The sequence below is a fragment of the Bubalus bubalis genome, chromosome 4, assembly GCF_019923935.1.
Source record: "Bubalus bubalis isolate 160015118507 breed Murrah chromosome 4, NDDB_SH_1, whole genome shotgun sequence".
Classification (NCBI taxonomy): domain Eukaryota; kingdom Metazoa; phylum Chordata; class Mammalia; order Artiodactyla; family Bovidae; genus Bubalus; species Bubalus bubalis.
In genome coordinates this window covers 26,228,373-26,244,012 of record NC_059160.1, presented here as the reverse complement: position 1 = coordinate 26,244,012, position 15,640 = coordinate 26,228,373, and the positions used below count along the sequence as shown (strand labels likewise).

General features: G+C 37.9%; 1 protein-coding gene across 1 annotated transcript in view; it reads left to right on the top strand.

Annotated features, from left to right (window-relative positions):
- The window catches only part of SLC15A5 (solute carrier family 15 member 5), a 96,691-nt gene that overhangs the window by 10,945 nt on the left and 70,106 nt on the right, over positions 1-15,640 (top strand). Inside the window, 3 exon segments of the mRNA XM_006080571.3 lie at positions 3,602-3,771; positions 14,153-14,215; positions 14,218-14,372. Of these exon segments, the coding sequence (XP_006080633.3) occupies positions 3,602-3,771; positions 14,153-14,215; positions 14,218-14,372 (388 nt within the window).

Genomic DNA, 15,640 nt, shown 5'->3' with positions numbered 1-15,640 from the left:
GGATCTCCCTGACCCAAGGCTCGAATCTGGATCCTGCATTGGCAGGCGGGTTCTTTAACACTGAGCCACCTGGGAAGCCCACACAACTATATTTATATAATAGATAATCAACAAGGACCTATTGTACAGGACAGGGAACTCTACTCAGTATTCTGTAATAACCCAATGTGGGAAAAGAATCTGAAAAAGAATGAATATATGTACTATTTAACTAATTCACTATGCTGTATACTTGAAACCAAAACAAACATTGTAAATCAACTATACTCCAATAATTTTAAGTAGAAACTGCAAAACTTCCTCTGGTCTCTCTTTCTCCAAGTTCATGTCAGCTAGGTTATTCTTTGAAGTATTTCAGTGGGCCAGTGGTCATGCTGAAAGAAGCAGTGGCTGACAACAGCTGCTGCTGCTGCTAAGTCGCTTCAGTCGTGTCCGACTCTGTGTGACCCCATAGACGGCAGCCCACCAGGCTCCCCCATCTCTGGGATTCTCTAGGCAAGAACACTGGAGTGGGTTGCCATTTCCTTCTCCAATGCATGAAAGTGAAAAGTGAAAGGGAAGTCGCTCAGTTGTGTCCGACTCTTCGCGATCCCATGGACTGCAGCCTACCAGGCTCCTCCGTCCATGGGATTTGCCAGGCAAGAGTACTGGCGTGGGGTGCCATCGCTTTCTCCGATTGACAACAGCATCCACCATGAAATCAGTGCCCCACTGTTACATTGACTCTTCTAAACAGTTCAATTTTAACCCATTGAAGAGCCACAAATCCAGATGAAGAGCCACCATAATCCTGGTGAATTATCTCAGTATCATTCCATGAAGAATAACATATTCTCTCTGAACTCTTAAAATTATCCACTAAGGCTTGGGAGACCTGGAAGTTTTCCTCCCCTCTTTCATTATGTTCTCAAATAGGATGGAAAGCCCATTTCAAACTGTTTCTCTTATAATCACTTAAAATAAGTTTGAAGCATGTCAAAATTGGTCAGTCTAAAAAATGACAAAACATGTGAGTGACTTTAAAAACTATTACTAAATAAATTATGGCGAATTTTAAAAATTATTAATCCCAAAAGGTTTGCTAAATTTTGCAGCAATAAGGTTTTTCCCCTTTATTTGTATTCAACACTGTGGAATCATGAAGACCAAAAAAAAAATTACCATTTATATATACTCCCAATTATTTGCAGTTCCCAGTCTGTGTTTAAAAGTAGACTAAAGAAACATATTTTTACTGCTGCTTTCAATTTTCCTTAATCACTGGTATTTATTTTGCTTTAGTGCTTTGCTCTCTGACTTTCTGTGCGAGAGGTGCTTTATATATTCAATTTGCTAGTGAGCTATGAGATGAAAGGAGTCTTAATGGTGAGTTTGAAGACTGTGGATTTTTATTTCTTTTATTTTTTTTTACAGTTGATACATATATAATTTTACCCTTAATTATCTATGGCTTGTCCTGTCCACGGGTCAACAAAGACATATATAAAACGTGATTGTACTAAGCAATTCTTTTAGAAAATTACACAATCAAATAGGTCGGGTGACATTTGTTAAAATACACTTAGTACTTTATGTGAAATCTCTTCCTATACAGAGATATTCAGCACTATAATTCTTTGGTTTATAACTATATTTCACAAGATGTAAGTCTTGGAAGAATTGTAATTTTCCTTGACCCTCTTTAAAGTAATTCCATTTACATTCCCCAGTGGGTGTACTGAAGAGTCTCAGGGAGTCCTCTTGGATTTCTCTGCAATACTTAGCATTTGAAACAGGGTTTCTTAAAAATTAAAAGGACTATAGCATTGCTTGCAGCTCCAGCTTCTCTTTGTTATTACCAGCCACAGTTCAAGTGTCCGGCTTGAAGAAGCATTAAAGATGACCTGAGGTAGAGCCAAGGGACTCTATCCCATTGTCCTAGAAAATTCTAACGTTGTACCTCCCCTGCATGGTGATATATAAATCACTATTAGTAGATTATAGTCAGTCAGCTTGCTGGGCATGACCATGCTTGACATTTGATTACTTTTCCAGGTCAGTTATGGAGAGTAGATGTTCAAGATTTTGAATGGGGTGATCATTTCATGGGTGCATACATATTCAAAACTTAAATTGACAAGATGACATTGGTCAGACCACCATATGACCAATTTCAAGATGACTCTCAGATTCACTGTACTGTTTCTATATGTACCCCCCTTCTTCTGCTGATAAAAGCTCTTGACCATTGATTGTCAGTGGAGGGGAGTCAGCCTTTGGACAGGAGTCTGCTCTCCCCCTTCCCTGGTTGTTGTGTCCGGGGTCTTTGTGACCCCATGGACTTAGCCTGCCAGACTCCTCTGTCTATGGGAATTCCCAGGCAAGAATACTGGAGTGGGTTGCCGTTTCCATCTCCAGGTAATCTTCCCTACCCAGGGATCAAACCCAGGTCTCCTGCACTGCAGGCAGATTCTTTACCAACTGAGCCAGCAGGGAAGCCCCCTGCCCTAGTTGGTGGCACCCAAAACAAAGCAATTTTTCCTTTCTACCAACTTTGCCTCTTTATTGGCTGTTGAGCAGTAAGCAACCAGACCCCGCTTAATAAGTTTGTACTTAATAAGAAAGCTAATAAACAAAGATGCAGATGGCCAACAGGCATATGAAAAGATGCTCAACATATCTAATCATCAAGGAAATGCAAATCAAAACCACAATGAGATATTAATATCACTTCACACCCCTCAGAACATCTATCATCAAACAGAACACAAATAACAAATGTTGGTAGGGATGTGGAAGAAAGGGAACCCTTGGGCACTATGGGTGGGAATGTAAATTGGTACAGCCACTGTGGAAAACAGCATGGAGGTTTCTCAAAAAATCAAAAATAGAACTACCATATAACCCAGCAATTCCACTTCTGGGTAGATATATCTGAAAAAAAAAAAAAAAAAAAAAAAAACAAACCACTAATTTTGAAAAGAATCATGCACCCCAATATTCATAGAAACATTATTTACAGTTTCCAAGTTATGGAAACAGCCTGTGTCCATCAACAGATGAATGAATAAAGGAGATGTGGTATATACATACAATGGAATACTACTTGGCATAAAAAAGAAAGAAATTTTGCCATTTGCAGCAACATGGATGGAATTGGAGGGTATTTTGTCAAGTGAAATAAGTCAGATAGAGAAAGACAAAACTGTATGATTTCACTTATATATAGAATCTAAAAAATGCAACAAACTAGTGAATATGACAAAAGAGAAGCAGACTCACAGATGCAGAGAATGAACTAGTGGTTATGGGGCAGGGGAATATAGAGGCTGGGGGAGTGGGAGGTACAGACTGTTGTATGTAAGATAGGCTACAAGGATGTATTTGTACAACATGGGGAATAGAGCCACTGTTTTGTAACAACTATAGATGGAGAATAACCTTGAAAATTTTTATAAAAATTTAAAAAATGGAATTTGAAAAAAGAAAGCTAATAAACAATATTTGCAAAATCTAGCTTGCCTCATATGCTACTACTTTATAGCTTATGTTTATTGAAAGAATTAGCAATTATTATATGAAGTTACTCAATAGCAATTTTATTTTTGTTTTTGATTCCCAGGTTTTATTGCATCATGAACCTGAATGCAACTGTGGTCTTTCTGGGAATATCTTATATCCAATACTCAGGGGCCTGGGCCCTGGTTTTACTTATTCCTTTTATGTCTACACTTATGGCTCTGATAACTCTTTATATGATGCACTATAACCTGATTTACCAGCCAGAAAAATGTAAGTAAATCTCACTTTACATTTTTTTGTTTGTTTGTTTTTATGGTTTTCTTGATGCATCTTCTTCCTCTTAGGTTCCGTATAATTTCACTTTCAACTCACAGAATTTATAGAGTCTGTCACTTACTTCATAAACAAAAGTAGAAAAAATCATATATGAACCCTTCTATCTAGCTCTCAGCTTCAACAATTCTCAATTCATTTCTGCTCATTTTTTCCCCATCCCTATTGGTAGTTCTGAAGCAAGAACTAAATATTACAGTGCTTCATATGTGTGTGTATAAAAAGCTAATTATATGCTCAATACTTTAAAAATATAATCACAATGTCATTAACGCACACAGAGAATTTCTTAAGATGATCAAGTATCTGTTAAAAAAATCTATTTCTCTTTTAAAATCTGTTTATTTTGTTTTGTTTTATAATTTATTCAAATGAAATCCAAATAAGGCCCATATATTCCAAATGGCAGCTATGTCCCTTAAACCATATATATTCCCCCTTCATCTCTATTTCTCTCCTTTCTATATTTTTTTCCTTAAGAAATCTGAACATTTTGCATAATCTGAATTTTGCTGATTTCATCCATTTAATGTCATCGAAAAGGTTTTCCCTTTTTATTTCCCCTAAAATGTCTGACAGACATAGATCCTTGATCAGATTCAGATTTTTCATTTTTGGCAAAATTCCTTCACAGATGGTGTTAGGTACTTCACACTGTCTCATTATCTGCTTTTGCAGGGTCAATACCCATTGTTAATTTTTGTCTAAATCTATGATCCCATTGGGGGTTGCAGTTTGGTGATATTTTATATTTCTTCCTCTTTTATTAGCTGAAATAATTCTATAAAGAGAAATTTTATTAGCTGAAATATATTCTCAATAAATATTTCATTACACAGAAGTAGTTTGTGTAAGGAAAAGAAGATAAATGTCTAATTCTTTCCCTCTCATTTTAGATTTTTAAATTAATGAGGTGAACTTCAGTGTCTTCCAAAGATGACCTGCTAGTTGTTTTTAACCTATTGTTAAAAACAACTAGCAGGTCATCTATTAGTGACCCTGTGGACTGGACTGTAGCCCACCAGTCTTCTCTGTCCACAGGATTCACCCAGCAAGAATACTGGAGAGGGTTGCCATGCCCTCCTCCAGGGGATCCTCCCAACCCAGGAATTGAACCCTCATCTCTTATGTCTCCTGCATTGGCAGGCAGGTTCTTTACCACTAGTGCCACCTGGGAAGCCCATAGATTCCATATATATGCATTAATATATAATATTTCTGTCTTACTTCACTCTTTATAATAGGCTTCAGGTTCATCCACTGCATTAGAACTGACTCAAATTCATATCTTCTTGTAGCTGAGTAATAGTCCATTTTATATATGTACTACAATTTCTTCATCCATTCATGTGTCGATGGACATCTAGGTTGCTTCCATGGTCTACTGCTGTAAATAGTGCTGTGATGAACAGCACTACAAGGTTGCTGTTGTTGAGTTGCTAAGTCATGTCTGACTCTTTGTGACCCTGTGGACTGTAGCCCACCAGGCTCCTCTGTCCATGGGATTTCCCAGGCAAGAATACTAGAGTGAGTTGCCATTTCCTTCTCCAGGAGATGGTCCCAACCCAGGGATTGAACCCGCACCTCCTGCGTTTCAGGTGGATTCTTTGCCCTTGAGCCACTGGTAGAGCCCTTCCATGCACAAGACTTTTGTCCTTATGCTTTGTCTTTTGCATAGTTTATGTTTGAAATAAAATTTACCTATCTTCTTTATGTTTCTAGATTTTGAACTTTGGTGAAAAAGTTTTCCTCACTCCCAAATTATAAAAGAATTCATTCATATTTCTTTTGGCATATATATATATATATATATTTACCTTTATATCTGTGACCCATTTGGAAATTGTATTAGAATAAGTTTTAAGAGTGAACTCAATTTTATCTTTTTCCGTATGACTGTCGTATTACCCGGCCTCTTATTAGAAAGCATATTTTTTCCCACTGCTTTGAGATGCCACCTTCCTGTATACCACCACTTGCATTTCTGGAATTTCTGTTCTCTTCCTTTGATCAGTCACTCTGTTCATATTATCTCTCTTGTTTAAAAAAACTCTGATCTTAATTTCTAACACATTTTACTTTCAGTAGTACCTTGACTGTTACCCCTACTTCTACCCCTTATCTATACAGCTACCACTAATGGCAATGCAAGAAGTTATATTTTTTAAAATTAAGCACATTCACCACTGGTACTTCCTTTCACCCCATATCAGTGAAGTGAGCAAGAAGGGCACAGTGTTTCATTTTACAGACTATACTCCATGGGCTTTGTTTCTGCTCTTGTACCATCCCGAGCTTTACTTTTCCACTTAGCACGTTGTGTTGAAATGATCTATTTCTGAATACAGTTAAAAACTCATGTGTCAGTTTGGCAGAAACCAACACAGTACTGTAAAGCAATTTTCCTTCAATTAAAAATCAGTGAAAGTCGCTCAGTCGTGTCCGACCCTGTGAACCCACAGACCATACAGTCTATGGAACTCTCCAGGCCAGAATACTGGAGCGGGTAGCCTTTTCCTTCCCCAAGGGATCTTCCCAACCCAGGGATCAAACCCAGGTCTCCAGCACGTCAGGCAGATTCTTTACCAGGTGAACCACAAGGGAAGCCCTCAATTAAAAATAAATAAATTTAATTATAAAAGAAAATTCCTGTGTCGTATACATACTTGGAATATAGTAAATGTTCAGCATTTATTATTGTTAAACTGAGTGCAGAAGATGAGACATAATTGAATTCAATGAGTTGCCAAGACGTCACAGGCAATGGCTGATGTGGAACCAGAACCCAGATCTTACTTTTCTCAGGCTAGAGCTTGTTTTTTTTTACAGTACGTACTGACGCAGTGAGACAGGGGAAGCATTACCCTGGAAGCCTCTGCCTTGTTTCTCAGAGCTCTGTGCTCTGTCAGTCACAGCTGGGCAGTACACAGCCTCCTGGCAGTCTGTGGAATGGGTTCATTATGCAAAAAGATGTCTGAGAGATCCTCTCAGCTCCAAAAGGCAAAAAAGAGGAAAATGTAAAGGAAGTATAAACTTTTGTCAAAAGACCACTTTGGCATATTCTGGAGTATGTAACTGTCAAGTAATTCTGCTTTTGTGAATGTGTTAGTCACTCAGTAGAGTCTGACTGTTTGCAACACATGGACTGCAGCCTACTAGGCTCTTATGTCCATGGAATTTTCCAGGCAAGAATACTGGAGCAGGTTGCCATTTCCTACTCCAGGGCTTCTTCCCAAGCCAAGGATCAAACATGGGTCTCCTGCACTGCAGGCAGATTCTTTACTTACTAAGCCAACAGGGAAGCTTATACATAATTTTTACATTCAGATTTTCTAAACAACTATTCAGCATCCAACCATTTGCTTCATAATCTCCTATTGGAAAGTATATATTCATCTGAATAAAGAACTACTTCTTCATGTAATACAAATTTGATCAGCTCTGTTTACTGCCAGACTACTGTATTTCACATCCTACATATTTTAACATGTGATAAGGTAAACTTTCTTTGGCCAGTTACAAGAAAAAATTGTATTCGTTGCAGGTAAAGTTACAAAATGTTCACCAGCGGTTTACTTTACATAATACTCTATAAAATGAATATTTTGGAGTTGCTTTGCTTTGTTTTGTTTTATTTTTCAAAGTTATACAATCACCCAACTATGGTAAAGTAAAACTCTGTCTTCCCTTTAGAAAAGTATATCATCCTTATTTTGGCTTCTTCCTCTCTGATGACTAAATTGGAACTTCCTCAAAGCTGTAATTCAAAGCCATAGGTGACCTTAAAGAAATGATTTTTTATATGCTACCTTTTATTTTAAGGTAACTTTTCAAATGTGGACCATGCATTCCATTATGTTTAGCTGTCAAGCACAGTCTTCATTTGCATTTCTTCCCACTGCTGTAATTTTGAGAACTGGCAGGTGACCAAAGAAGAAGAAGAAGGAAAAAAAGTGCATCTACCATCTAGAGTGCAATGTAGGATTTTTTATTATAATTAAGTAGCGTAGATATTCATGATTAGATCAAGGTCAGAGGAGCAGACCATCAGAGCCAAGGACTTAAAGGTACAAAGAATTAAAAAATTGCTTTCTAAAGTTTTTTTTTTTTTAATAGTAATGGTTACAATCTTTTAAGTTTGGCAATAAGCATTTAAAATAGCTCATCTGTTTTATTTTAAAATGTGCACACTGGTGGGTTTGCCATGCACGTTCAAACTGGGGCTTGAAGTTTCGGTTGCATTTTCATTTCAGGTTTTTTTTTCAACTTCCCGTTTCTGCTCCTGGTGTAGAAAAGCAATTTGAGGATTATAATGACAATGGATTTTTCTAAAGGCTGAGTCTACACGACACACAATATTATTTTTACAGAAGGCTTGAGTTTCCTATTAAGCGTAATAGATTAATCCAAGAATGTGGTATGATGTTTAGGTATAGATGTTTTCAGTGGAACTTCCCTCCTGACACTCAGGGATAGTTACAGTTTGAATGGATAATGGATGCTCCCTCTGCATAGACAGATGACAGCATAGTTCCTTTTCCTGCCTCCTTACTGGCTCCCTCTCAGTTCACCTTATCAATTAGGTTTATTACTTCCTCTTTCCTCTGACTAACAGTCCATCTGGTTCATTGTCCACTCTTTCTCCTTGGCCACCTTTTCTCATTCTTATAGTCTCCTAATGGAGTTGTTGTTGTTCGGTCACTCAGTTGTGTCCAACTCTTTGCAACCCCATGGACTGCAGCATTCCAGGTTTCCCTGTCCTTTACTATCTCTCAAAGTTTGCTCAAACTTATGTCCATGGATGCCATCCAACCATCTCGTCCTCTGTCGTCCCCTTCTCTTCCTGCCCTCAGTCTTTCCCAGCATCAGGGTCTTGAGTCAGCTCTTCACATCAGATGGCCAAAGTATTGGAACAGAGCCCTGGAATTTATTCCATCCCATTCGGTTCACTTCTCTTCTTCCTGGTCTCTGGTCAAGTCATCACTACCTGTTAACCATCTTCCATCTTTGTCTCTTGTTCCGTAAAATCCATTATGCACGCAACTATCAGAGCTCCAGAGTAACTTTTTAAAAACGTACATCATATCTTATGTCTACTCTGTGTAAAATTTCTTAATGGTTTCTCATAACATGAAAAATAAACTCCAGGTTCCTTACTTTGGCCTATTCTTATCCCATTCTTCTCTCTTTACCCTCTTTCCTTAAGTGACCCACACCAAACACTCCGTTTCATTTAACCTCTCCTCATCTTGAATCTCACATTCCTGACTTCCTATTCACCATTTTCATTTGGTTATCTAGGGGTCATCTCAAATTTAAGATGACCAAACCTCAACTCTTAATTCATCCAACTGCAAATGTGCTTGCCTTTTCCATCTTCATGTAAGGGGAATAGAAATAGAATCTTCAGATCTTCTCATTTCTTCACCCTCTCCCCATGTCAAAATATCCTGTTGATTCTTCAACAACACTTCTCATTCTTTTTTTAACTTTTTATTTTATATTGAAGTATAGGTGATTAGATGATAGGTGATTAACAATGTTGTGTTACAGATGTACAGTGAAGTGATTCAGTTGTACATATATCTATTCTTTTTCAAATTCTTTTCACATTTAGGTAGTTATACAATACTGAGTAGAGTTCCCTGTGCTATACAGTAGGTCTTTATTGTTTATCCACTTTAAATATAGCAGTGTGTACATTATAAAAACTCAGCCATTAAGAAGAATGAAATAATGCCATTTATGGCAGCATGGATGGACTTAGTGATTGTCAGTATATACTGAGTGAAATAAGTCAGAAGAGAAAGACAAATATCATAATGGTATCACTTATATGAATCTAAAAAAAGATACAAATGAACTTATTTATAAAACTGAAACAGACTAATAAACTTAGAGAGTGAATTTATGGTTCCCAGGGAGGCAGAATTGAGGAGGGGCATAGTTAGGGCTTTGGCATTAATAAAACTGAAAAAGATTTATAAACTTAGTTAATTTATGGTTCCCAGGGAGGCAGGATTGGGGAGGGGCATAGTTAGGGGTTTGGCATTGACATGTAAACACATCCCATTCGGTTCACTTCTCTTCTTTCTGGTCTCTGGTCAAGTCATCACTACCTGTTAACCGTCTTCCATCTTTGTCTCTTGTTCCGTAAAATCCATTATGCACGCAACTATCAGAGCTCCAGAGTAACTTTTTAAAAACGTACATCATATCTTATATCTACTCTGTGTAAAATTTCTTAATGGTTTCTCATAACATGAAAAATAAACTCCAGGTTCCTTACTTTGGCCTGTAAAGTCTGACCCTGACCAATTCTTAGACTTTATTTCCTTCCATCATTCTGAACTACAGCTTCATTGACCTTTACTGTTTCTGAGCTACTCCCAGCTAATTTCTACTTCATGACATGCTTGGTATATGCTTCCTCTGGGTCATTTTGCCTATTTCCAATCTATTCAACTCTCAATTCAAATTTCAACTCTTTAGGTGTTGTCTACACCCTACCCCAGGCTTCCCAGGTAGAGCAGTGATATAGTATCCACTTGTCAATTGAGGAGACACTGGAGATGAAGGTTTGACTCTTGGGTTGAAAAGATGTCCTGGAGTAGGAAATGGCAAATCACTCCAGTATTCTTGCCTAGGAAATGCCATGAATGGAAGAGCCTGGCGGTCTACAGTCATGGGATCACGAAGAGTTTGACATGACTGAGCACGGACATGCACACCTTATTTCTACAGTCTCTATCTTTTCACTTCACTTTGTTTTCATCACTGAACTCACCTAATATTTCCCAGCTTGTTTAGTGTTTTCTCAGGGACCTATAGATCTTCTTCACTACTATATTCTTAAGGACCATAAAAGTTACTGGAACATAGTAGGTATGTAATAAAACATGTTGAATGAATGAATGAATGTTGGCATTCATATTTGTTTGGCATCACTTATGCACAATCACTGCAGATGGCGACTGCAGCCATGAAATTAAAAGACGCTTACTCCTTGGAAGGAAAGTTATGACCAACCTAGATAGCATATTCAAAAGCAGAGACATTACTTTGCCAACAAAGGCCTGTCTAGTCAAGGCTATGGTTTTTCCAGTGGTCATGTATGGATGTGAGAGTTGGCCTGTGAAGAAAACCGAGAGCCGAAAATTGATGCTTTTGAACTGTGGTGTCAGAAAAGACTCTTGAGAGTCCCTTGGACTGCAAGGAGATCCAACCAGTCCATTCTAAAGGAGATTAGCCCTGGGTGTTCTTTGGAAGGAATGATGTTGAAGCTGAAACTCCAGTACTTTGGCCACCTGATGCGAAGAGTTGACTCATTGGAAAAGACTGATGCTGGGAGGGATTGGGGGCAGGAGAAGGGGACAACAGAGGATGAGATGGCTGGATGGCGTCACCGACTTGATGGACGTGAGTTTGAGTGAACTCTGGGAGTTGGTGATGGACAGGGAGGCCTGGCGTGCTGCAATTCATGGGGTCGCAAAGAGTCGGACACGACTGAGTGACTGAACTGAACTGATGCACACTTGAAGAGCTAGCTAAAATTTTAGATCTTGTTCATACTTAATCATTTCTTGTTCTTAATCATTTTGTTTTCATTGTTACATATCACCATATCAGATACACTTTTACTTGTCTAAATAAATTCATTTTTCAAAGTGTGTATTTAAGGTAGGCTACTGAAAACTTGGTCCATCAAGCAATGCTTATCATAAATTGTTACTAAGGTGTAACAAAGAAAATAAAGTCACTAGGAGAAAACACAGTAGAAGTATTATGGAAAGTTACATCATATATCTGTTGAATTTAATCATCAGATAATCAGGTTTTATATTTTGTATCTTTGTTTTTATGTTATTTCTTAGGTATTTCATTTTATCATACTTCACAAATATATTGACTATTATAGTTGAGAAATTTTTTAAAAAAACTTTTATCTTTTAACACAGCTAATTTCAGAAGCACTAATTCAAACTCCCTTTCTTTAGAAATAATAAGATAGCAATATTAATTATTTAATAAGATTGGAGATATCAATTTATCACACATAAAAGCAGATCCCAATTTTCCTTGAGACATAGTGATTTGTTTATGTGAAGAAGAAATAGTGAGTTTAAAACATTATATTCAATAAAGTCCTGAATTTAAAACATAGGAAGGAAATTAGGGAAAATTCCTCTGGAAATAGTCTTTTATCCTTCAAACAGTTATCATTTAATAATAAAGCCTATTTGAAAGCACAGAGTAAGTTGGATCAATGCCAGTAATGACCCTTCTGACTACTGGGTACTGTTTCACGAGTTGAGCAGAGAACAGGTTGAAGAGCAACTGAAGCAGGATCAGAAGGAAATGTCAGGAAGTTAAGTCTCCAAGCCCAGACCTGTTCAAATTCAGTCTCTAGACTGTTCATCAAGACATTTTTAGTTCTCATCTTACCAAAACCTTAAGTAAACTAATTGAAATAGCTGAGAAAGTTTCCTAATAGAGCAGTTCTTCGTCCAATAGTAAAGAGATGTCCCAATTATTTCATTGTTAAGGGACACAAACCTTGGCCACTCACAGGGACGTCTGTCTCCTTTGGACTTCTCAGTTCTGGGGGCCTTTCATCCAAGTCTGGCCACAGTGACTACAAGGCAAGAGTGACAGTAGATATGAGCCTGTCTCCTGTCAGCAATTATCCCGACATACTTCCACTTGACCTCAACACACTTCACAGAGGCAGCCAAAGAGCCTCTGCTGTAATCATTCTTGGTCACTACCAATTTGGGCTGGATTTGATTCAGTGACTTAGAGATGAAAGGCTCCATATTCAATTACCAGGCCCCCAGCTTCCTCAATTAATCAAAGACTGACATAATAGGTCTATTACAACTCTTAAAGAAAAGACCAGATCCAATCAATATCATCACTCTATAACCATAAAAAGAAATTAATATTCTTTATTTAAATCTGAAAACCAACACTGTGGCATTTAAATGAACTTGGTTACAATCAATGCATTTCCTCTAGAATTTTATTATGGGAAACTTGAACATATTTAAAATGATGATCAAACTATATACTCTGAGTTTCTAAAGCAGCCTTCTTTGGAGAAACTCAAGCATGTTCCTATTTATTTCACTGTTTATCCTACAACCATGGTTTGGTGTCTTTGTAATTTGAGGCAGGGTTTATCTGGTCTAAGGGAGTGCTATGAAACATTGAAACATTCATGATGGCACCTCTGAACTGCTAACTAAACCAGGATCTCTTATCTGTCATTGGATTAGGAAGTCCTAATAGAGTCAATCGGAGAAGGCAATGGCACCCCACTCCAGTACTCTTGCCTGGAAAATCCCATGGACGGAAGAGCCTGGTAGGCTGCGGTCTATGGGGTCGCTCAGAGTCGGACACGACTGAGCAACTTCACTTTCACTTTTCACTTTCATGCATTGGAGAAGGAAATGGCAACCCACTCCAGTGTTCTTGCCTGGAGAATCCCAGGGATGGGGGATCCTGGTGGGCTGCCGTCTCAAGGGTCGCACAGAGTCGGACACGACTGAAGCAATTTAGCAGTCAATGAAAAGGTGAAATTTGAAAGATCATAAAAGAAGCAACAATGAGGTTGCAAATCACTAGCAGTTAAGTGATTGCAAATATCTAAAACAATAAAATGCTTCTGATGCTAAGCAACAGCCATATAAACCCAGAGGAAACTACTGGAAAAGTCAAAAGCCAGCTAATCTAATCTGAACTTTTGGTGACACTATCAACATATATAAAGTCATTTGAAGAGTTCAAAGTTTAACCTTATGTCTGAAATTCAAGGATAAAGCCAAAGCAGAGAATATATTTCCTTTCATCTACATGTCAAAATAAGAAACCACCTTCTACCTGACAAGGAAAGTGAGGATTATTTATATGGCAATTTATATTTAAAAAAAAATAGTACCAGTTCTTTGTGTTAAGGCTGTAAAAGAAAGTTCAGGTTGTCTCATTCATTAATGTGTTAAAGTTAGAGGCTTCTGAGAGATTCTGAAATCTTTTACTTTGGTGCTATATTTTGTCACCTTTCTTCCCTTTTTAATATGCTCCCGTTGATCTTACCTTTTTCATTTTTTACATCGGCTGTCAGGCACCACCTTGGGCTGGTCACCAGGATGCCAGAACCCTCGTCAGAAGCTTGTTCCTTTGAATTCAGCCCCTTGGGTGCTAAAATCTTCTCACTTTACTGCCCTTCATCTTTACCATTGTTATCTTTCTGATAGATATTTTGGAAAACTGAAAAATATTCCTTTACTAAATATATAATATTTCCAATTATTTGCAGGTTGCTCCCTCCTGACAATATTTAGGGTGTTTATTAATGCACTGAAAACATGTTGTCTGCAGTATCCCACCTTGGTGGAGGTGTGACAAGCTGGTTGGACCATGCCAAGGACAAAAATGGCGGTCGCTACAGTGAGCTCCTTGTGGAAGACATAAAATTTTTCTTCAACCTTCTGCCACTCTTTATTTTTCAGCTCCTCTACAAAATGTGCATTATGCAGGTGAGGAAAGATAACTAATACTACCCACAGAAACAGTAAAATGATTGCATGATAACATTACAAGTAGACATTTCTTTTCACCCCAATAAGTGCTTCCCATACACTTCTTTAGGATGTTAACCTATAAATGCTTCTAATCATTACAGGTTCTAGCTTTTAAGGACTAAGTGGAGTCAGGTATAAGCATTCCAGAGGAGGATATGAGTGTGGCATTTTTCCTGTAGAACTGCAAGTGTCTTGCAGTAGGTGCAGACATGGCAGACAATACTTTACAGAATTTCCAAGGCCTGTGAGTAACTCAGAAAAAATGAGATCTATGGGCAATTATGGGCTTCTCAGGTGGTGCTGCTGCTGCTAAGTCACTTCAGTCGTGTCCGACTCTTAGCGACCCCATGGTCTGCAGCCTACCAGCCTCCTCCATCCAAGGGATTTTCTAGGCAAGAGTACTGGAGTGGGGTGCCATTGCCTTCTCTGCAGGTGGTGCTATTGGTAAAGAATTCACCTGCCAATGTGGGAGATGTAAGCGATAAAGAGTTCGATCCCTGGGTCAGGAAGTTCCCCTGGAGAAGGACATGGCCTCCCTCCCTAGTATTCTTACCTGGAGAATCCCATGGACAGAGGAGCCTGGTGGGCTATAGTCCATGGGGTCACAAAGAGTCGGACATGACTGAGCATCTGAGCAACAAAATTGGAGATAAATTAACTTTGCTTTCCTCCTTGACCAAGCCTTTAAAAATTGGTATTAACAAGTAGCTAAATTGGCTGATTCAGTTATGAAGAAATATAAATGATTATAAAAATCTTTGAAGAAATTTGAAACTCTTCATTGCTAACATCTAACTTGGAATTAGATGGCTAATGAGTGTTTCACAGAATAGTAGATTCTATGATCTATAGATCTAGAAAAAAATCTTAGAGATTAAAATACTCAATTCCTTCATTTGTTGAAGAGGAAACTGAGACTTGAAAAAAAATAAGTGATTTGGGGTAAGTAGGTCAAACAGTGAGTAGTAGTGAAAGAAAAGGCAGAATCTTATCTTCTGACTCTTAGTACAATGCTTGCTCTAAACCAGGGGTCAGCAAATAACTACCTGCAAACCTTATCCAGCCCACTGCCTTTTTCACATATCCTATTAGGTAAGAAGCTTTTTGCATTTTCATATGATTTTTAAAAATAAAAAAGAATAATATTTTGCAGCACATTTTAATTATAATTGGGTGCACAATTATAATTATAAATTGTATGAAATTTAAAATGAGGTGTCCAT